The sequence below is a fragment of the Urocampus carinirostris genome, chromosome 4, assembly GCF_059441175.1.
Source record: "Urocampus carinirostris isolate Australia breed hairy pipefish chromosome 4, RoL_Ucar_1.0, whole genome shotgun sequence".
Classification (NCBI taxonomy): Eukaryota; Metazoa; Chordata; class Actinopteri; order Syngnathiformes; family Syngnathidae; genus Urocampus; species Urocampus carinirostris.
In genome coordinates, this window is record NC_142352.1 from 34,915,709 (window position 1) to 34,939,825 (window position 24,117).

The following is a 24,117-nucleotide window of genomic DNA, read 5'->3' on the forward strand; positions in this document are numbered from 1 at the left end:
TTAAAGAAGGAGCGGAAGGCTGCCTGTCAATTTCTCCTCTGCTCCATTCACTAATCTCATTTGGACAGCGAGTCATTTACTAACGAGAGCTTCTAGTCTATTCATGAAGCTTTGCGGAGAACAGAAAAGGAGAAAAGAAGGACTGTTTGTTTCAAGTTGTTGTATTCTTAACTTGGAGTGAAGCCTTTACTTTAAAATACGTGGGATGCCCCATGTTACATGCCGGTGAGTAAAATTCATTCATCAGCAATATGGCTTTTTTTTTTTGCGGTGGGTGATACTGTACAGCAGGGGTCGGGAACCTATGGCTCGCGAGCCATATATGGCTCTTTCTATGAGTATCTGTGGCTCAGAGACCAATTTGATTGCATGCAAAATTTCTCCATCTTGTTCAAAACCAGAGTTGTCTGTCCTAACCAAGTACACGTAAAGCCAAACCAAAGCTAAACACGAGAATAACACTTCGCAGTATATATAGGGCACGTTTTTCATTACAATTTACAGTCAAGGTGTCACACAAAAAAAAGGGGGAAAAAAACTCGTTTTGGCTGTACAACGCTAAAGAATCCTTTATTTAAAAGTTCACTATATAATCGGTGTTCAGTGTTCAGATACTTTATGATGAATCCACAGAACTGTAAATACGCCAAAACACCGGAAGAGAACTTAGTCATTTGATTGGGTGAGTGGGAGGGATGGGTGGAGCTATGCAAAAAGTACAAGCATTCCCTCCCATCTCTCGCCAAAGGTAAGCACATAAGGCTCCCTATTCTCAGAATGTTGTGACGTTTTTACAAAATAAATGCTTGCATCTGGTTTTGAAACCAATATGTATGAAAAAAAGGGTCAAAAGGAGTTTAACCGATCTTGAGTAATTGCAAGAAAGAGACAAGTTTAAAGTGGTATGTTTGTTGAATTTGGGACAGGGGCTCTGGCATTATTCTCTTTTCATAATTTTTATCAAATCATCAAAAATAAATGTGCTGAAGACTAAGCTTTTGTCTGGGGCGCCGGTTTAGCAATTTAGTAAATTTGTCTCATAATATATGGTGTGGCTCTTTCCCAAAATAAAATTAATATTTTTTGCTTTTATGGCTCTTTGAGTCAAAAAGGTTCCCGACCCCTGCTGTACAGGTTTTTATTGTATTGATCCGATCCAAATAAATGCAGGATAATGTTAATCAATACAAATTCAAACTCGACTACTTTTTTGCATAAAAATCTTAGAAATCGTTGAACAATCGAAGTCCCCCTACTCCTTGTAAACGAAAACAGCTCAAAATTGTTTATTTTTTAATTAACTATAATGCTAACCTATAAAAATATATACATATTTTATGACAACTGTTTCCATACAAGAGCCAAAAAAAGTCGAACCAAAAAATAGCAAAAATGTAACGAAAATACAATTCTAACAAGGCCAGCATGACTATAATACTTTCATTGTCACTATTCTGAAACCAAAGTCAATGTGCAAATAGTGTAAATGATACGATGAACAAACCTATAACAGTTTAAAATGATAAAATACTTCAACGCCAAAAACAGTTTTAGAATAAACGTTTAGAGAGTCAAACCCCCCCCCCCCCAAAAAAAAAAGAAGCAATGTAACAAAAATTCAAAAACTGTATAACAATGACAAGACTACTAAAATTCTGTATTTCCAGAGTATAGGGTGCACCCAAGAGAGTTGAAAGTGCACATTTGTTATGTTAAATCACAGATATATTTGAGGCTCTGCAAACGACATGATTCACACAGATTTTTTTTCTGTTAATGTTTGCTGGAGAATTTGGAACATCGGCTTTGAAAGTCCTTACACGGTTCTGGAATTCGTACCTAATGCCCTCGATAGCAGGTAGTTGCCTTACATGGCTGACGCTGCTATCGGATAGTTAGCGTGTAAAAGGGAAAAGTGTGAAGCACATTGTAAAGTGCTTTGGGAGGTGTTCATTGACTTGAAAAGTGCAATATGAATGCAGACCATTTACATTTAGTGCTGTCATGAACCGGATCAGGACCCAATCGCGTGTCGTTTCTCACACAAGCCTTTTATTTTACGGGAAATGGGAAGTCATGCATGTCAGGCAGCAGTCTGGCGTAGAATGACAGGAAGCCAGAGGCCAACGAGATTGATACCAATTACCCGAGTAGATATCAGACTGATGGGGTTGATACCGGATAGACGGGACAGACAGGATTGATATCAAAACAGGATATCAAAAATAAACAGGACAAACTAGACGGGAACAAAACTGGAAACCGATATTAAACAGGACAAAATAAACTGTAACAATACCGGACAGGAAATACCAACAGGAAACGGGACCGTGTCAAAACCCACGTCTTGCGGGGCAGAGGTTCTTTGACGGACTGACAAAGGAAGAGTGAGAGCACTGAGCTTAAGTAGACGGAAAGCCAATCCGTCAACGAGCCGCAGCTGGTGCCACACGAGTGGGGCCAATTCGGCGCCATGGCAACCGTGACAAGTGCACCTTTTATGAAGTTAGAAACATGGTAACTCCATTAGGAAATGCATAACTACAGGAAATTCTTCTACATACGGTAACCTTTTATTAATAAATCCATTCATTTTAGTTGTGAAACCAGATTACCTAACATTTATTTTGTATAAAATAGATTTTTTTATCTTCCATTTTAATCTTATGACCCTTACAGTTTGATATATAAAAAATATCTTTCACAAGGGTTGTTTTTTTTTTGAAGGTACATCTTATAATCAGGTGCAATTTTTAGTCCAGGGAATTTGGTACCTTTTATCTCACAATACTTTGAAAATAAAAGCAGTGGTGCAACTAAAGTGTAACCACAGTTTTATCAAATTTGAAAGTTAGAATGAATGTATAATTTTATGACACACTAACATTATTATACTCATGGTTAAACTGGGAAGACGGTATCAATTTAAAGGCAAAAGATTTGATCCAATTCAGGTACTCGCCAAGTATCGGTAATATTGACATTTGGATCGATTTGTTTTGAAAAGGACATCACACAACATAAGACAAACCAAGTAGAGTTTGCACATTCACAAGTTCTTATGCTGCACGTATTTGAACTTCACCTCTTTCAATACAGTTCAAGCATGCTGAAGCGCACTAAATACAGCCGTCTGCACAACGAGTCAAGAACTTCCCTGAACAGCTGGCCTTTTTGCTTGGATCGTGGGTTTGCCCCAGAGGCACCTTCCGCTTCAAGGGATTTCACAACCAAAGTTTTATCGCAGTGTCCCCCGCAAAGGCTGACTGGAAGCATCGATATGCACCCTAAAGACAGTTTGACTAATCTTCAAAAACGACACATCCCATTCCTATGTGTGTGTAGTTTTCCCGGACATCCCAGCTGCCATTCTTGTTCTCGACACAAATGCAAGCAGTGCTCTTCTGTGGTCCAAAGAGTGGTCCACCATCACATCAAGGTACCTGACACAATCGTTTGGGTTTTTAAACGTAATGCCAATGTAAGGGACACACTCTGAAGCCACAATAGCACACATTTCACACCCTCCTTTCAGACAGATGTCTGTGTGGGCAGTAGTGACTCATCCTGGCTCTGCGCTCATAGACACATCTCCGCTTCTGGCTCGTGTGCTTACGTGTGTGCGTGAAACTGGTAACCAAGAACTAACAATCACCCACAGGTCTGTTTCTCCCCTCCAACTCCCTCTTTTTAATTGGATTTTTTGATCACCAAGGAGACAAACGCCATAAAATAATATAAGGTAAAAACAAACCAACCCGATATACACACAACAAAAAATTACCTCGATATACCCAAAATGAACAAATAAAGTAAATCCACCTACCGCAGTGGGTTGCTCCCCACATGAGAGACTCTTGAACTAGGGGTTGGCAACCTGCGGATCAGGAGGTGCATGCGGATCTTTAGCGCTGCCGAGTGGCTCCTTGGCACTTTTCCCAAAAGGTTTACGGATTGAAAAATATAAGGTGAGGTAATCATATTTTTGTTTGAATAATTGATTAAGAAAAACGCGACGCTAATACTTTTAATATTTTCCGATGCTGAGAAACTGTGGAGAATAAAGATTACATTTTAACTAAGTGAGTCACTATGTAACCATAAGGCGAGAGTGAGGATCAGCTGGGACGAGTTGACGAGCTTTGTCACTGGTATCGAGTTGTAATAAAACGGGATACAGGTTGTCGCCTCGAACGCAGTAAATTCTGAAATGGTGACTTAAAGTGGTGGCTCTGATGAGGTGACTATTTAATACGGTCTGCCATACATCTCTGACTATATTAAAAAACAAGCCTGTCTTGTGGTCATTTCTGTCAAAATGTATGATTTTGTGAATAAAGACATAGCAAATGCTTTCTCTGGCCATTAGAAGGCAGTGTTGAATTTGTATAGCGTGGTGAGTTAGTTCAGTTGTAAAAATTCATTGCATTCAATCAACTTTTAAAACAAACCAGTTAACACATTCATTGCCGAACATTAAAATATTCCCCCTGACTTTTGATTGATTATTCTAATATGTAGGTTAGTTTACTAATGTAGGTGTAATGAGAAAGAATTATACTGAAACTGTACGGTAAGCTAAACATTTGGAGTAGACATCCTTTTACTGAGAACAGAAAGTCTGGATCCAGGTCTAGAGCCAAATTTGACATCCTGTATTAAACTGACATTTCATTGTTCGAGTGTGAATACATTGGTGAAACTTTGCATTTCACCTCTGCCTGTTTGTGGTTCAAGACACTCAAGGAAACATGTTCAAATTAAATGTCAGCACTGAAGGACCAGAGATTTTTTAAGCCTGTAAATTTCAGAAAGTCCTCACTCTATAATATAGAGTCTTTACGCATTGAATGTGCTTTATTTCTTTTTGATCTTTTTTGCTATCTTTTTCAGTATATGGGTAGCGTGGAGGTGACCAAGTCCATGAGAACCCTCGATTTTGAAACAAGAAAGCAAGTAACACGGTAAATTATCCCCCTTTGTTGCTAAAAAAATAGAATAATATTTTTTTGTCTGTATCCGCTTTAAAAAAAAACATTTCCGTAAGGAAGAGTACGGTAAATGAAACGTGTGACATCACTTTCCTCGCCATTTGATAGTGACGTCTATTGCAGGATGCCTCAGATGACATGACCATAGCAACCTCTGTTTCCAAGTTTACTGCACTAGAAATTGGCTAGAAAATCAAATTAGTTGAATTTCCTCCTAATGATATCACATACAGTGATTTCGAAAGAGGAAGTAAGGGGATGGAGAGAGAGGGATTTAGATCCATTTTGTCCAACTTTTCTTCAAGGAAATGAGGCACTTTTCCATGTAGAGCAGACACAGACTGTATTATAACTAGCTTACGGTTGGTTGGGTTTGGTCCCTTAACCACTTGGGTCAGAGGGGCACCATTTCCTGTGGTGTGTCTTGAGGAAGTACATCCTGGTGGCGCCCATCCCTATGAGATAATAATATTTGGTCCACGCTCAACTGCTAGATTACCTTTCTAAAATTGTTTATTGAGTCTCATCTCATCTCATTAGCTGCACCGCTTATGCTCAGTAGGGTCGCGGGGGTGCTGGAGCCCATCCCAGCAATCAGTGGGCAGGGGACACCCTGAACTGGTTGCCAGCCAATCGCAGGGCACACAGGAACAGACAAGTATTTTATTGAGTATGTTTATAATAATCCCCAAAATAATAACAATAATACAGTGCTTTGTCAGAAAAATATTTTATCCTTTCCAAAAACAAAAAAAGAAGAAAAAAAACACCCTAAACACTATTAAAAACATTTTGTTTTTTAACAAAAATGACATGCAGCATCTTACTGTACGTTTTAGGAACAGTAGCTGTCAACCTATAACCAATTGCTCCCCTTATTAAGCCAAAATAAACCTCACAAACACAACGTGACACCTATTTACTCACAGCAGGACAGACTATGTAGAATCAAAATAAAGATAATTTGTGTAAACAAATTTGTTTCATTTACCCCCCCAAAAAAAACAAGTCAATTATAGCACATGACTTAGTTCTTTGCATTCTTGCAGTAAATTAATTCTTGCTTATTAACAGTGTAAAAAAAAAACACTTTCCATACAAAAATTGTTATGCAGCGTAAATAATTTGAAATATTCAAAAAGTGTATAATATATACATTGAAAATTTAAAAGTTGACAGGTATTTAGATACAAAAATACAAAAATTGGAAAATTCTCTTCGTCAATTCAGGATTCTTTTTAGTATTTATTAGTTGTATTAGTATTTATTAGTTTAATTTCTCAATTTTAAGGCAAACTATTTCACTTTTTATTTTTATTCAAAAGACATGTAATAGAATTGTCATGTAAAATTAGTCTCTGAGGTAGTTAAAGCTCATATTGAGTTTTTCCTTGCCCGCATGTTGGTTTAAGATCAGGGGATGGTGTAATTGTAACCCGCGCAGTCTCTTGAGACATTTTGTGATTAAGGGCTATACACATAAATGCGACTTGACTTGAAATGTGAATATTTTACAGCAAGATCTGTACTATAAGATAATATGATTATATAATTGAATTACTTTTGCAAACTCCTGACTGTGTGTACGCATCAATTGAATTTTACAGCAAGGTGGAGCTTGTTGACACTTGACTTATTAGTGGCGAGTCGAATATGTTATCTGATGACGCAAAGACCAAAAGTCTGCATTAAACCGAGAGTAAAATGAAAAAAGTGTGAATGTTTTCAATGCGTCACATAGCCGGATTCTCAAGTTGAATGGGAACTTGTGATAGCTCATCTGATAGCTGGATCAGAATGTGGTCATGGTCAAAGATCGAAGAAAATCTGAGTTTTGACAGTAGTCAAATGATTTGCCACAGTGTTATTGTTGAGTCATTTTGTATGGCTGTTTCAACCATTCCTAATTGATTTAGATAACATGACATAACAAAACACATCTAAGAGCCGCTCTCTTCTGAGTTTCACGGTTCACGGATCCTATAACCGCCACGGTTGCGAGGCATGACTTCCTGTGGCGTGTCCTGGGCCGGTAAAACCTGGCGGCGCCCATCCCTGTTCAGGCCAGTTTTTTGGGAAGGGGTTTTCTCCCCCACATGAAACAGATAGTACTGGTTTCCATGATAACCAGTGGCAGGAGAAGTCTCCTGATCTGACTCAGATACAGCACCTCCATCACCCGGTCGCTGTTTTCTGGTGTAAAGCCAGCCCTCAGCATTGACTGGCAGCGTTGTGTACTAAACACTGTAATAATCGTTGATATCAAGTTGCAACATGTCTCAAAATTAAATACCTATAAATATGATTATAGAACATTTACATTATTTTTCAAGAATGGCCATGTGTCAGAATAGGGCTGCAGCAAACAACTATTTTAGTTTTTGACTGGTTACCGACTTTTGAAACTATTGTTCTTTTTTTATTAAATTTAGCATGAAGTTGATTTAAATATGTGTCGCTATTAGCATTGTCACACGCCAACATTTACATTTGTGGTTACAATTTTCTTTGCGTTGTATTTTTTTATCAAGTGTTTTTTTATCAATCAACAAAAATGTCAGATTTCATGCAAAAAAATGCATTTTAAGCTTTTTAATACATATGATCAAATTGACAGAGGAAATGTGTCCCCACCAATATCGCTCAATCATTTTGTCCCCACAAATATTATGTGATCATTCAAACAAATGTGTTATGAGCCCACCAATATGAGGCAACAAAATTTTGGGTTCCAACCAATCAAATGTGATCACTAAAAAATGCACTGTCTCTATTGATTCCAAGATCAAACCTACACCCTTGAATCAACCATTTAATCAAAAGGTTTTCGAAACACTCCAAATTAAGGCAAAGTAATATGTCCCTTTTACTATGAATTCATAAAAAACATAAATAAAACTTGAAGTATTATTGAGATTTTAAATGTTTGAAAAGCCTGTGTGTGTACATTTTGTGTTTGTCATGCAGAGAGGCAATCAACAGACTTTGCAAAAAGATGGCAGCCAAGACCACAGTCAAGACAAAGAGTGTAAGGCACACACAAGCGCACAAATATCTCACACATAACACTGGAATGATTTACACTCACTTTGGATCAGGGGCCACATGGTATAATTATACACTCTAACAGGGGATTGGGGGGTTAGGTGGCCAATAAAAAAGGGGTAGAGAGATCCAAATATCAATATCATCGATACTAAGCAAATACTTTGGTCGGATCTGTTCTGTTGTCAGGAATCGATAATTCGCTCATCTACCAATTTCTTCAAAGCACCGCTGCTCCAGTCCTTCTTTCTCCCACCCAGCACTCTGGGGCACTTTATGCCTTAGCAACTGACCGATAGGCACAATTTTAGCACCTCTCCCTACCTAGCCTGCTGCTGCATCCTGCCTGCCAGGCAGAAGTGAGGACCAAATATTTGCAACCACCCCTACAAGAAGAAAAACTGACAGCAACCACAACTTTTTTTTCAGATTACAGAAAAATACAATGCCAGGTGTCATTTGTGTGGTAAAGTGGTCTTCTACTGTGGCAACACCAAAACATTACATAAACACCTTGAAAAGGCTCACTCTGCAGAGAGCTACAAGCTGCAACAAAAGTCTGATATTTACTGTTCCGGAACAGAAACCTGTTAATTCATTGTCACTATGGCAAGAGAGCCAGTAAGAGACAATTAATACTTTAATATATTTAGCAATGGGCAGTACTGTAGTTGCATTGTTGACATTTATTTCCTGTACATAATTAGTATTTTTGTTACATTGCTGAATTTTAAGGTTTGAATCTCTTGGCTTTTATTCTAAAACAGTTGTTATAGACATATTTCTGTTTATTTTTTATACTTTTAAAGTTTGCAATATAGTCTTTTTAAAAAGGGAAACTTTTTGGTGCCTAAAATGTGTATGCAGAGTATATTGAAAATATAGACTAACTCAAAGGGGGAAGAGTTCAATTATTCAATGATCATGAAAATTTTAAGCAAAAAGTATTTCTACGATACAAAAATTTCCAGTATCGCCCAGTAAATGAATGGCATAAAAAGTGTGTCTTAGCTGTAGGGCTGGGGAACTTTAAGAGGCTCACAATAAAATTACGATTATGATTCAGGGATAAAATATCTGGTCCTACATGACTATTGAGGGTTTTTTTCCTCAATATATTTGCCCTAAGTAATATTTGATCTCTTTTAGTGTTTATCAACGATGAATATGTAAATTAGAGCAGAAAAGGAAAACAATTTGATTTCATTTCCCTTATAGTTTATATAACTTGAGGAAAGTCTTACAAACTGGACAAAAATAGCACAAAAACACTAATTTGAGTGCAAATCATTTAAATGATTGATTGAATGATTTCAAAGTATTTTCTGCTTTTTATGTATTTATTTTTTATGTAAACGAGCTGAATTTGAGAACTTTGCTTTTAAATTTCATATCTATGACAGACAGGAGCTTGAGCTTCTTCAAACCTCTGCAAAGACGACCAGGTGCTATTTTTTGTTGAATTTTTTTAACCTGGGTGCTGAGTGATCATTTCTAATCATTGGGGATAAAAAGCATAGTTCAGTAGCAAATGTTACGGGTAATAGAGAAGTCCATGCATCATTATTAGATATTACCCCTTATGGTGCAACCTGGAAAGATCATCAGTGACTCTCCCATACACGAGCGCAAGTATCATCGGGATAGTTGTTTTCTCAAATGTTCTCTGGTTTATAAATGGTTGTCAGAAAATACAGCTACAGTGGGTGGTTTGCTTTGGGAATGGGGCCTGGCTTTTGGTGGTAAAACTGCAGATCATTGTATTTCTCTCAGCATTGTCTCGCGGAGGTGGATTAAATCGGTAGGCAGCCCGATCCGGCTTTGGGGCCATATCTTTGACACCCCTGCTTTAGATACTTCCATCCATCCATTATCTGCACCGCTTATCCTCAGTAGGGTCGCAGGGGCGCTGGAGCCAATCCCAGCTATCTTCTGGCAGTGGGCAGGGGACACCCTGAACTGGTTGCCAGCCAGTCCCAGGGCACACAGGGACCGACACTTTGCTCGCTGTTTCACACATAGGTTGATTGGCTTGTCCAAATTGTACCTAACATGCATGTTTTTAGAAAACCGGACTGCCCGGAGGAAACCCACGCAAGCACGGGAAGAACATGCAAACTCCACACAGGAGGTTCGATCTCATGACCTCAGAACTGTGCCGCACACGCGCTAAGCACTGCGCCGGCGTGCTGCCTGCTTTAGTTACTTAAATGCTTTTATTCAATCCTATAAAGTGAGCTAAAAAGAAGTATCGTGGGAAAGCCCTCATTGTTGTATATGCAGTTTTCAGTTGGGTAACACTGGAAAAATATCCAATTATCATTTTTTGAGTGGAGTGAAAAAATATTTGTGTGTGAGTGTGTTTTCAAGTTGTTAGGGTGTTTCACTATGTGTGGGACCAAGTCAGTAAATTTTTTCCAGCATAGTGTGTTTTGCTTTTAGTGCATGCCACTCATTTTTGCATGGAGACAGGCGATTGTCACCTTTCGTTTGTGTTTTTCGCCGTGTGTTTTACTGTAGGCATAATATCGTCCGGCTAGTTAAACCTAAACTTCGGGGCTGACGAAGGCTTTCCTGTTTTGTTTGGTCCCGGTTGGCACTCTTGGGCTGCTCACCATATGTTTTTTGGCAGGCTAGCGTTGCTTTAGTGCTGGTTTTGCCATGTTCTTAGGTTTATTCCCGGCCAGCTTTGCCATTGCCACTTTTTGTTGAGGGTTCCCGGTTAGTCTGGCTTCTTACCGCATGTTTTATAATCAGCTAGCTTGGTGTTAGCGCCACTTTTGCCGTATTTCATGGTTTCTTTATTCCTGATCGCTTTTCCGTCTATCGCCATAGCGGTGCCACTTTTCATTGCCTTTTCCCGTTACCTGTTCACAGGGTATTTTTTGATCTGCTAGCATGGCGTTAGCGCAGTTTTTTTTTTTTTTTTTTTTTTACTTAAATCCTTGTTTTTTTATTCTTGGCCAGTTATGCGTTTATCCCCGTAGCCGTTGCCATTTTTCATTGTTGGTTCCCAGTTAGTCTGGCTGCTCACAGCATGTTTTTTGGTCAGCTATTCTCATTTTTTTCTGCCGAGATTGTGGCCACCTTTCGTTAAACGGTCCTGGCTAACCCCCAGTTGGCTGAACTCCGGGTGTTATTTTTGTGTTGCTCGTCCTTTGTCGTAACATTACTGCATCCGTCTGCGACAAAACGCCCAGGCATTCTCCACAAAAACTACCAAAACTTTGTTTAAAACCCTCGTAACCACTTCAACTCAGGTAAAACAATATGGCGACTGGCTCGCTAGAGTGCTGGTTTTCTCCGATTACATCACAGCTCAGGATTGCAAAGACTAGACATGCTGTCTTCAAAGTATATTACCTCGGAAAGTATTTGGAATATGAAATATATATATATATATATATATATATATATATATATATATATATATATAGCTCAAAAAAACAAGAACTATTTCCTCACATTTTGCATTTTTAAGCATTTGGGATGACCTTTAAAACTAAAGTAACGGCTTTTTGTGTGTGATTGTCAGCTTTCCTGTGTCCTGGGTGGCAGCAACCTGCAGTTTGCGGGCCGGCGCGTGATCCTTTGCGTCTCGGCAGACATGCTCACACTCCTTGCCGCATCTTCGCAGGTGATTGCTCCAAAACACACTCCATTTCATATCTAGGACAGGACTGAGCAACTATGAAGTCGAGGGCAGGATTGGATTAAAAAAAATGTAGCCAAAAGGACCTATTAAATTTTTCCATTTATTAATAAATATACATACCGACATCTACATGTTTTCCCTGTATACGTTTTTAAATGGACTAGTTTAATTAAATTGGTTTCAGGTTCTCAGAATTGAAGAAAAACAGTATATTGGGTCCCTCTTTTAAGCTCTACATTTAGTTTTTAGTTTTGTAGTAATTCTGTTGTATTTATTTCATATTACTGTAGTCTTATTTTTGTAGTACCTTTTGTAGTATTTCCATAGTAGTATTTTTGTATTATTACTGTAGTTTTATTTTGGTGGCATTTTTGTTGTATTTCTGCAGTAGTACTTTAGTAGTATTTCCATAGTAGTATTTTTGTATTATAAGTATAGATTTATTTTAACAGTATTTTTGCAGTATTTCCGAGATAGTGCTTCTGTATTAATCCTGTAGTACAGGGTTTTAATAGTAGAATTTATCAATATATCTGTTGTTTTTTCGAACACCTTTATATGTTTGGTTTCAAACTATTTCATTGTAGATTATCTTTATGTTTTGGGTCGTTTTACTTTTGGAAGCTGAACCTGCATTCCCAGGTCTCTTGCAAACCCCAACAGATTTTTTGCCAGAATCACTCTCTATTTGGCTCCATCCTCTGCTGAAGAAAAAAAAAAACTCAAAGTATGACGCTGCCACCACCATGTTTAACAATGGGGTTGGTGTTTTCAGGGTGATATGCAGTGTTACTCTTATGCCAAATGTAACGCTTTGCATTCAGCCCAAAAAGTTCACTTTTGGTCTGATGACTCCAGAGCACCTTGTTTCACATGTTATTTGTGCCTGCCATCTCGTTTCTTGCTAATTACAAACCAGCCTTTTATGGTGACCTTTCAGAAAGGGCTTTCTTCCTCCCGCTCTTCCATAAAGGGTAGATTAATGCAGAGTGCAACTAATAGTTGTTTTATACGCATTGTCCCACCTCAGCTGTATATGCCTGCAGGTCATCCAATGTGATCACTGGTCTCTTGGTTGCTTCTCTGATTAGTTTTCTCCTTGTTTGGGCCGAAAGGTTAAAGGGGCAGCCAGGTCCTGGTAGCTTTGCAGTGGTTTTATGCTCTCTCTCTATTTTGATATGATTGCTCGCACAGTGCTCCCGGAGATGTGTAGATGTTGCAAAATCTTCTTGTATCCTATTCCAGTTTTGAACTTTACCACAACTTTATCCTGTACCATGCTATCTGTTCTCCAGTGTCTGCCTCCACAGACCATTGAGTACATCACAGAACAGGTACATTTAAACTGAGACTTAATGACACGTTGTTTGTCATTGTTAGTCATTTAGGTTGGAATTGGATCATTCAAAAGTCATCAGGTAACTTCTGAGGTCAGTTGGCTGAACTAACTATTTTGGTCATATTTCTGTAGTAATATTACTGTAGTGTTTTTTCTGTAGTTTTTCTGAAGCAGTGTTTTTGAAGTATTTCTGTAGTATTGTATTTGCAGTATTTTTGGAGTATTTCCATTGTAGCCGTTTTTGTAGTATTTCCTCAGTATTTTCGACAGTATTTTTTTGTTTTCAGAATCAAAGCAAAATAATACATTAGCTCCTTGTTATAAGCACTCAATTCAATATTTCATTTTGTAGTAGGATTTTTGAATTATTTTTGGAGGATTTCTATGGAAGTAAATTCTGTTATAGATACACCAAGGTAACATGGGAACAAAGTTGGCAGCAGAAAAACATTTTTATTCATAGTACCTGGTACTTTATTTACTATTATATATATATATATATATATATATATATATATATATATAATTTGTTATTATATTTTGACCATTTTCGTTTGGTGGGCCAGAAAAGAAAGCCTGCTTGGCAGTTTGTAGCCTGCGAGCTGTAGGTTTCCCACCCATGTTCTATAATTAATGGCTTCCTCTTTCTTATTTTCAGAGAATCACGCAGCATTCCATCCAAGCAATTTCATTCGCTTCCGGGGGAGATGCGGTATGTTTCCATTTTTACGTGCACTACTTGAATTTCATACACTGTGTTTGGAGGACCAATCCTACTATATGTAAAAATCCATGTATAAATAAGGAAACACCTACAAATATACAATGTTGAGCACATTGCTTTAAAAGTACATTGTTATAGTTACTCACTACTTCTTATAAAATGTAACTAAGTGAGTAACTGTGTTGTAATAAAAGTATTTAGTTACCAGGGAATGTAACTATTTCCATTACTTTAAAAAAAGTTGGTATATGTCAAAAAATTTGAAATTTTCTGAGCAGTAATTTAATCAGTTGAACAGAGAAGAAAAGATGGGTAGTTGTGTTGTAGAACCTCGTAATATTTATTGCACCTCCTACACTGAAGTGCAACACATATAAACTGTGGACAATATACTATAACAACAATCAGCAATAGACAACATGAAGAGAGCTTGATAAATTCAATGGAAGAAACAAAGAAATAAACAAAAACAATACAATAACAAAAGGAAAAAAATAGAAAAGAAAAAAGAATCAACTTTACTTATTTATATACACAAATAAAACAGGAAATACAATTAAAATATTTATAAATCGACAAAAAAGGTAAAAAAAAAAAATTAAACAACTTTAACCCTTTTATGCTCAACAAATTTAATTCAACAACACAAAATTCATATTGACAATTCACAAGAGAAAAAAGGCGTCTCATAGGGAACCAGCTGTTGTTGGGGTGGGGAGCTGGCTCACTTCGATCACTTCCAATAGCTGGCTCATAGACTTTTCGTTCGCGAACGACGCTAATCGGGTGCGACTAAGCCCTTGTATGCCTTTTCTTTTGGCTCATAAGAAAATACCATATTTGTAATCGCTATTTTACTACGTCTAAATCAGTTTGACCGTCAGTCACGCTAACGGCGGAAAAAATAATGAGTTAGATTACTGGAAAAATAACACTGTTACGTAACAGGTTTATTTATAACACTGTTATTCCCAACACTGCAAAGATAGGTCATATAGATAAATGAACACGGAAATAAACCATGTAATACCTAAATATATAACAAATACAATTTATTCATATATTTACACATTTTACATGCATATACATACACGACAACTACAAGACGAAATAAATGACAAAAAGGGATGGCAGTATAGCTCAGTCGTCTTAGGTTCTTGGGGCAGGTTTGATTCCCGGCTCCTTTGAGCTAAATGTTCAAGTGTCCTTGGGCAAGATACTGATCCCTAATGCCCCTGATAAGCAAGTAGGTACCTTGCATGGCTGACCCTGCTAGCGGTGCGTGAGTGTGTGGGTGAATGGGTAAAGTGGATTGTAGTGCTTTGGAGGTCCTCAGTGACTGGTAAGGTGCGATATAAATGGGGTCCATTTACCATAATTCAACAAATACATGCAGGAAGATCACTTAATGCAGTAATTTTCAACCACTGTGCTGCGACACACTTGTGTGCCGTGAGAGATCGTCAAGTGTGCCGTGAGAAATTATCCAATGTCACTTTTTAAATTTTATAAAACATTTATGAATCATTTTCTACAAATATTATGTCATTGTCAAGTATCTGTGCTATAAAAACTGGGGGTATTAAAAATTATATTGTAATTAAACATGCTGTTCAGTGTCATTTTATAACATTTTGGTTAGTGGTGTGCCGCAAAGTTTTTCCAATATAAAAAACATGCCCTGGCTCAAAAAAGGTTAAAAAACACTGACTTGATCAACCTTCATTCCAACCAATCGAATGGAGGGCCCTTCATCGCCCCATGATCTACCCACACTGTCAACTGGTAGATTGCACCCAACGCATTGGGCGCCCCTGCATTAAACCGTGTATCTGTTATTTTTATTTAAAGCAAAATAATATCGGGATGTGTTGGTGGGTGGTTCTCTGGTTGATAGATAGTAGTCAGCAAATACAGCTACAGCGGATGGTTTGCCCTGGGATGTGCACCTGGCTTTGGCGATCTCCAGTGGACATTTTAAAAACTGCAGGCCATCGTTTGACGTTATGCGGCTCATATTTATCTTGTGCTTCTCTCAGCATTGTCTCGCGGGCCTGATCCGGCCTGTGAGCGGTATGTTTGACACCCCATTAATTACATGATTAATTGGTCTGCAGGAAATGGAAGACTACATTGCATATGTAGGCAAAGATCAAGCCAATCAAAGAGGTAGAGTCGATACCGTGTTATCATCGCAATATCTCTTTAGTCTCACTTTTTACTTATTTGTGTGCGTGTTTGGGGGGGGGGTTCTTCTGACAGCCTGTCACATCCTGGAGTGCCCCGAAGGTCGTGCAGTCGAGGTCATTCGCAGCATCGGTTGGGCTTTTGAGTCTCAGTTCAAACAGCTCCTCTGTCACGCGCCCTCGCTCGTCTCAGCTGATCCCAGGTCTGAGTTCAGGGAATCGTTTCCCGGAAAATTACACAATTCATCAGATAAAACAGTAAAATGTTTTATTGCTTTGTTTGAAAAAAGATAATTTGATGCTTACAGCACAAATTTGCCTCTGCCACTTCTTGGAAATCCAAATAATAATTCATCATTGTCACGCAGATCAGCACGAAGAATTTCTCTCGACTCCGTCCCAGATGAGACGTTAGTGGAGCCAAAAGATCCCCATGAGGATAAACTTGTTGACAACAGTAAACATCATCACTACCATAACGTGACTCCAGGGAGAAGGTCATTTGTTGGTGAAGTAGAGGATCCAAGGATCACAGAAACACAAGAGGTAAAAAGAAAAAGTTGATGTTTTCTTTGCTAAAATATATATATATATATATATATATATATATATATATATATACGGGCGGCACAGTTCTAAGGTCTTGGGAACCTCCTGTGTGGGTTCAAATCCAGCTACCGGACTTCATGTGCGGAGTTTGTATGTTCTCCCTGTGCTTGCGTGGGTTTCCTCCGGGCACTCCAGTTTCCTCCCACATTCCAAAGACATGCATTTCAGGTGAATTGGCCGGTCCAAACCAGTTCAGGGTGTCCCCTGCCCACTGCCCGATGATTGCTGGGATGGGCTCCAGCACCCCCGCAACCTTACTGAGGATAAGCGGTGCAGCTAATGAGATGAGATGAGATATATATATATAGGGTGGCATGGCGGATGAGTCGTTTGCGCCTATGTGGCACAGTTCTGAGGTCATGGGATCAAATCCAGCTACCATGGCCTCCGTGTGCTGAGTTTGCATGTTCCTCCCACATTCCAAAAACATGCGTGTGAGGTTAATCGGCCGGGCCAAATTGTCTCTAAGTGTGAATGAGCGAGCGAATTGCCTGTCCCCGTGTGACCTGCGACTGGCTGGCAACCAGTTCAGGGTGTCCCCTGCCCACTGCCCGGAGATAGCCGGGATGGGCTCCAGCAGCTCCGCGACCCTACTGAGGATAAGCGGTACAGACAATGGATGGATGGATACATACATATACATACGTACATGGATGGATGGATACATACGTACATACAGATGCATATATACGTATGATATATATATATATATATATAATATATATTATATATTATAGGTGAGCCTCATCTTTTGTAAAATAAATACAAAATTCTCTACTATTAGTAGGGTTAAAAATGCATATTTATTAGGAGGGCAAAGAATATTCAAAATTGATTGTTGGAGACATGGTGAAGCTCTTACTTTGGTTTGACTTTTGGCAAGAGTTACAATCGAGTAAATATTCTTTTGAATTTTCTCTGGGAGTAACTAAAACTTTTCTCTTTTTTATTATGTTTGAATGATTTTGCTTTTATTGTTTCAGATCACACCCTCCCCTCCTGTTTTCCTCTACGAGAATTGTTCCTTCACGCAGGACACAGAAGCGCAAATAAAAGGTACACATCTCCACTTCAGATACATAAAACCTGTCAAATATTCACTTAAATTCTTGGGATTTTCATGACCTTTAAAATGGGTTCTCATGTTTGCCAATATTGCAAGTGAATTGTGAAGTGTTTACAAGCCCACTAGGTGGGGTTGCCTTTGCTTTCTTCATCATAGAAGGTATCTTGGGGTCTTGTTCACGAGTGAGGGTAGGATGGAACGGGAGATCGACAGACAGGTCGGTGCAGCGTCTGCCGTCTTTCGGACCCTGTACCGGTCCGTCGTGGTAAAGAGGGAGCTGAGCCAAAAGGCAAAGATCTTTATCTACCGGTCGATCTAAGTTCCTACCTTCATTCATGGTCATGAACTGTGGGTGATGACCGAAAGAACAAGTTGCTGAAATGAGTTTCCTCCGCAGGGTGTCTGGGTTCTCCCTTAGAGATAAGATGAGAAGCTCAGTCATCCGGGAGGAACTCTACGTAGAGCCGCTGCTCCTCCGCATTGAGAGGAGCCAGTTGAGGTGGCTCGGGCATCGGATAAGGATGCCTCCCTCGGGAGGTGTTCCGGTCATGTCCCACCGGCAGGACACGCTGGAGAGACTATGTCTCTAGGCTGGCCTGGGAATGCCTCGGGATCCCGTCAGATGAGCTGGACGAAGTGGCTGGGGATAGGAACGTCTGGGCTTCCCTGTTAAGGCTGCTGTCGACCACGACCTGACCCCTGAGACAATGGATGGATGGACGATAGGAGGTGAAGTTGTGTCGAGAAGCGAGTGACTCGACACCTGCCATCAGGGCCAGAGTGGGCCCCCTTTCAGCCCGGTAGTTCTCTACCCTCTTAGTTATGGAGGAGGAATTTGAATTAATGGAACAGTAGTGAGCTCTTATGATGCATGTTTATTGGGAAAAAAATCAAGTTAACAGAAATTATTTCAAATTAAATTTAAATATTCTGATGTAGATGAAAACCTTTTTACCTATGTTACAGTACCAGTCATCTAAAATCAAAATTGCATTTGCCTTCCCAACAGATTGTTAAGCTTTACTCCTAGAACTCTTATTAAGAAGCTTCAGGACACATATTTTAAGCACTGTTCTCTGGAACTTTGTAGATGACAATGTCATTGTCTACAGACTTGAGAATTTCCTTTTCAGTGTACATCAGCATGAAGGCCTCCAAAGGTTTCTGAGACAGTGAGCCTCTTAGCAAAGCTTTACAGCAGAATGGCTCTACTCGCATACAACCCGAGTACAGGAAAGGCTCAACAGGAACTTATATGCCAACCCAATGGCGTGTTAGGCATCTGTGAGGAGGTTATATTGCAAGAGGACCTGTTTTCTTTTCGCCTCTTTTTCTATTCCTTTTTTTTCCCAAGCCTTTTTTAGCATTCTTCCTCTTATTTTGTTCCTGCTTTTTTTCAATTACTTGTATTCTTTTGATTCTTGTAGCCTTTCACTTATTTTTTCTTCCTTTATTATTGTTTCTTTTTTTTCTCTCACTTTTAATTTATCTTATTTTTCTCCTGTTGTTTCGTTTTTCATTCTTGTGTTTTTGTTTTATTGTTTTCTTTGTCCACAAAAAGTAAATTTGTACATAAAGTTACATAACAAAGTTTAGTATTTGGATGAAAGCAACAAAAATATTCTGACGAGACTTTTTGAAAAGAGAAGGAATTCCTATCACGACAATATTATTGCCTGCCATTGTATAAATGCCAGTGGCGGGCTGTGCATTTTACACCGAAACCTTCAGCTCCAGTCTGAATTAGTAATGTTTCATTGGTGAACCCGCTCTATAAGTTGTGACTTGTGAAAGTGAGATTTCCTGTTTTATTTGTGAGGACTCGGGTGGAGTAGAGGTGATTTGGGCTGAACCCAGCTCCCGCCACATGCCCGTTTTTCTGGAGCCGGCGCCGCCAAACACGTTCCGCTCAGGGAACTGGCGACTCTGACGGCACGAGGGTAGGGGGGGTACAGGAAGGTACCCGCGCTGCGCAGATACGTGACACGTCAAGCCTGTCTTTTGTACCGAAATCTAAGACAAAACTGTATGAACAAAGAAAAAGAAGAACAGTCACGGGTGGATAACAAAAAAATAAAAAGTCAGCGAGAGAGAAGCTCTGCCCGACCCGAAGTTAATGTTGACATTTTAGGCCTGACCGGCCATTGAATAATCGAATCCTCCCCCTTAGTTAATTTTTGTTCAAAATAAACACAGCACAAAAATCTCTGGCACGAAAAGTGTTGTTTTTATTAAACAACAACAAGTCTGAAAAATGTCTTAATATTAGGCAGCTCTGTTGTACAAATTGTACCTTTTATGTAACTGAAATTATCTTTTATGATGTCCAGATTTTTGGTTTCAAAATCCATCCTTCTCCTCAGTAGGGTCGTGGGGTTGCTGGAGCCCATCCCAGCTATCTTTGGGCAGTGGGCAGGGGACACCCTGAACTGGTTACCCACAAGGACAGACAATTTGCTTGCTCATTCACACACACCTAGGGACAATTCGGACCGGTCATTTAACCTGACATGCATGTTTTCGGAATGTGGGAGGAAACCGGAGTGCTCGTGGGAAACCCACGCAAGCACGGGGAGAACATGCAAACTTCACGCAGGAGGTTCGATCTCATGACCTCAGAACTGTGCCGCTAACGCGCTAAACACTGCGCCGCCGTGCTGCCCAGTTTCAAAATCCTTTAATATTTGTAATAAATACACCTAATGTGACATTACCATGTGGTCCCAAAAACATTTAAGGTACCTGCAATCAACCTAAATACAGTAACTAAGTATTTTTACCTTCACCACTGATAGTGACCAATTTCCCCTGACTGTCTACTTTAGACCTGATGAAGTCTGAGATGACGAGTAAACAGGGTTCTCCCCGAAGCAAAACGCACAACCAGAACCTGATCCAAGAAGAAAGTTGGTTTCATGGCAGGTGGGTAAAATCATAGTAACTATTTCATTTCATTATTTTGCTTAAATCTCCGAAACGGGCACACCAGGAGGAGCGGTGCAATAAACTTATTTGTAGCATTAAGTCTTTATATGTGAACAACTCTACAAAAAGTAAAATTCTCACATTTGAAGTATCATATATATATATATATATATATATATATATATATATATATATATACTCGCGTATAAGCGCACATCGCATATGAACCGACCCCCTAAAGCTGCTTGAAAATAGCCATACTGAAAGAAATACGCACCAAAAATATTGATGAAAAATGTACTTAAACAATAATTATTTAAATGTGTAGGTACTAAAAAATTAATATCCTGGAAAAATAAATAAAACCATTTTTAAAGCATTTCCTGTACCTGGTGGCACCGCTTCAATGACAGACTTTTGTTCACCAATTTCATATTTCACAATATTTTCCTTCTTCAACTCAATTGGTGTTGTCACTGTATTTCCCTTTTCCTTATCATAAATTTTCTTGGGACCCGTTATTATGGGCAAAAAAGCAATAAAACACACTAAATCATGACAGAAGGTGATGTGGTCCCTAAACACTGGGCTGATTGAATGAACAGGAAGAAGAGATCGGGCGAAGGGAGCATGAAGACAATGGGCCGTTGGGGGGTCAACAGTGGGACCACGCTACTTCGCGGTTCCACGTTCGCGGGTTCAGAGCTTCGCGGGTCTTAAAAAAAATAATAATAAAATAAAATTTTAGAAAAAAAAAAAAAATTAAAACAATTTCAGCATTTTTGGAGGGGCGTTGCTACTTCGCGGATTTTCACATTTCGCGGGTGGTTTCGGTCCCCATCGACCGCGATAACCGAGGGATTACTGTATGCCTGTTTTATGCCCCCTTGTGTTCATTTTGTTTGATACGCATATAAGCCGACCCCGATTTCAGTATTTTATTTTGTCGTCCCAAATTTGGCTTATATATATATTTTTTATTATTTGCTTTCCTTTAAAGCGTCTTTGCGCCTTATTTAGCTCCTAGTAGTGTTAAAAAAAATCTTGATTCATTGAAAAAAAAAAAAAGGATTGATTTGAATGATGAGCTAAAAAACACAAAATATAATATAAACGTGCGTGTTTTTTTGAATAGTCGTAGGTCGAGACATTCATATTTATTTTACATACCATGAGGCTCACCGCCATCTTTCAAAGAACCAAAAACTTGCTCTGTAGCACTCGCACTACAAAATACATCTACAGTGATATCTAGTGGTCAATTATAATTGTTGTCTTGCCAGAATTTTTCTTATCTTCTTGAAGATAAGACATACCTGCAATCAGCAATAATTAGCTGTCTTGTTTTATATGTTCAAAAATTGCGTAAATAAGGAAAATGTTACATAAAATAATTTTCTGCAAAATTATTTTTTCTATGAATTTAACACCACCCAATATATTTTGAACTTTTTACGTAAAATGCTTTTTATTAGTGGTGCATTAAAAAACTGGTGACCAAGGTATGCACATAGAAAAGCAGCACAGAGAAGCTGCAGGTAGCGAGTTAAAAAGGCAGATGATCCGAGCTGCTCCTCAATGGGACAGTGTGCCTTATTTAAGTCAAATCAAGTCATGTTTATTTGTGACGCCCTTAATCACAAGGAGTCTCAAAGGGCTGCAGAGACCACAGATTGTTACAAACTGCAGACTATTATGACACCATCCCTTGATCTAAAACCTACATGAGGGCAAGGAAAAAACTCAAAAACTTCATTATGAGGAAAATGAAGAAATCTTGAGAAGGGACCGCACATGAGGTAATCCCCCTTCAAAGAAAGGAAACTTCCAACTATTCTACAATGACAGCAGTGTTTCTCAATTGGTGGAACCAAAAGTGGGTTGCAGACCCATTTTCAGTGGGTCAAGGTCCTTTGCCCTGGCAAAATAATGTTAAGAAGAAAAAAACCGAGGGTCCATTACACAGTAGATGGCATCCATGTCCTGCTTGATCGCTTCCTTCTGTTCAGTCAATCGGCATTATCCCAATTGTGTTTGATAGGGATCACGTCTCATTTTATTGAGATCTTATTTTGTTTTTTTTCCTGTAATAATGGATCCCAAGAAGGTTGGTGATAAGGGGAAGTATGTGGAAAACGGAGACAAGATGGGTTGAGTTGAAGAAGGAAATTACAATATTGCGAAATACAAAATATTGCGTCGGCTATTGAAGTGCTGCTTGAACGTTCAGTAAATGGTTTGAAATGTTTTATATTTCTAGCTTTTTTATCGGTATATTCATCTTTATTATCTACAGGATTAATTCTCCTTGTTTGGATACACAATTGTTTAGTAATTTTGGTACGAATTTCTTTTAGTATTGGCTGATTTTAAGTAGTTTTAGGGGGTTGCGACGTAGGCTAATATGTGAGTATATACAGTACTTGAAGATGCTTTGGTTTTATGGTAAATTTGTTTTATGAAAAAAGAGGAATATATATACTACTAAATAGTTGAGAACAATAGAACCATCAGTCTCATAAGCCAGGTCCTACTGAACTGACCGAAACCTCAGGATGGAAACATCCTAGCCGAAGAACAAGCAGGTTTCTAATTTGCGGGTTTTGATTATCGCGGGACGCTGTGAAAAACGAGGGATTACTGGAATTGCAATTTTTCACTTAGGCTCGGAAGGGAGCAGGCCGAGGGACTTCTCACTTGCCACGGGGACTTCCTGGTGCGAGAAAGCAGCTCGCTCCGTGGTCAGTACGTCCTCAGCGGGATGGACGGCACTACGGTGCAACACCTTCTGCTGGTCGATCAACAAGGCCAGGTCGGTTTCACCAAACACCTGTAGACCAGTTCCCCCTCGTTCAAATTGGTCATTTGGGTTTGTATGTGCAGGTCCGGACCTGCGACCAGGTCTTTCGCAGTGTAGGTCACCTGGTGCGATTCCACATGGACAGCCAGTTGCCCATCGTGACTGGCAGCAACTGGCTTTGCCTCAAACAACCAATCCTGCAAAGACCGTAACACCGCAGTGGAGATCTGTTTGATACTTTGTTCAATATCCCCTTATACTCAAAAGTATATGTACAATGTTTTGCAGAATCCTTGCCACAGTCCCCCCAAACCCCAACCACCAAGACTTTTTGCATTTTTTCAATATTTCAAGCTTCGGAAATATAACTGTTGTTTAGGATCAGCAACACTGTAGTTGGTATTGTGAATTTTCAATGTTGTTTGTGATAAATCTGATCATTTTCTGATCTTATTATTAAAGAAATTGCTATCCAATGACATTTCTTAGGAGACTCCTCTTGTCCTATCTATTCATCCGTTTGGGGGGTGGGCGAATCAGTCCAAGTATCAATATTATTGATACTAAGCAATTACTTGGATATAATGATACTGTTGTGCTGAGATCAATACTTCACTCCTCCACCAATTTTCTCAAAATGCTATTTCTCTATTTAGACAGTGCCGCGCTTCTCTGTCCCAGCGCCATTACCCACACTTTAAGCACCTCTACATACCTAGCCTGTTGCTGTTATTCTGCCTTCCAAAGACTAAAAATAACAGAGGCAAACAGGAAGAA

General features: G+C 39.1%; 1 protein-coding gene across 2 annotated transcripts; it reads left to right on the top strand.

Moving 5' to 3' along the window:
* Window positions 1-23,819, top strand: LOC148367420 (SHC-transforming protein 1-like). Of its 2 annotated transcripts, none has more exons than XM_088334329.1 (13): window positions 1-225; window positions 3,100-3,439; window positions 4,894-4,964; window positions 7,959-8,019; window positions 11,572-11,673; window positions 13,689-13,742; window positions 15,872-15,923; window positions 16,017-16,143; window positions 16,309-16,486; window positions 17,533-17,605; window positions 20,441-20,537; window positions 23,205-23,352; window positions 23,424-23,819. In XM_088334329.1, the coding sequence occupies exons 1-13, from the start codon at window positions 206-208 to the stop codon at window positions 23,550-23,552; spliced, it is 1,452 nt and encodes a 483-aa protein (XP_088190455.1). In that variant the 5' UTR covers window positions 1-205; the 3' UTR covers window positions 23,553-23,819. The 2 variants fall into 2 exon arrangements, with proteins under 2 accessions (XP_088190455.1, XP_088190456.1); XM_088334330.1 differs by lacking the exon at window positions 1-225 and having other exon boundaries at window positions 3,116-3,235; window positions 3,346-3,439.
* The last annotated feature ends 298 nt before the right edge of the window (window positions 23,820-24,117 follow it).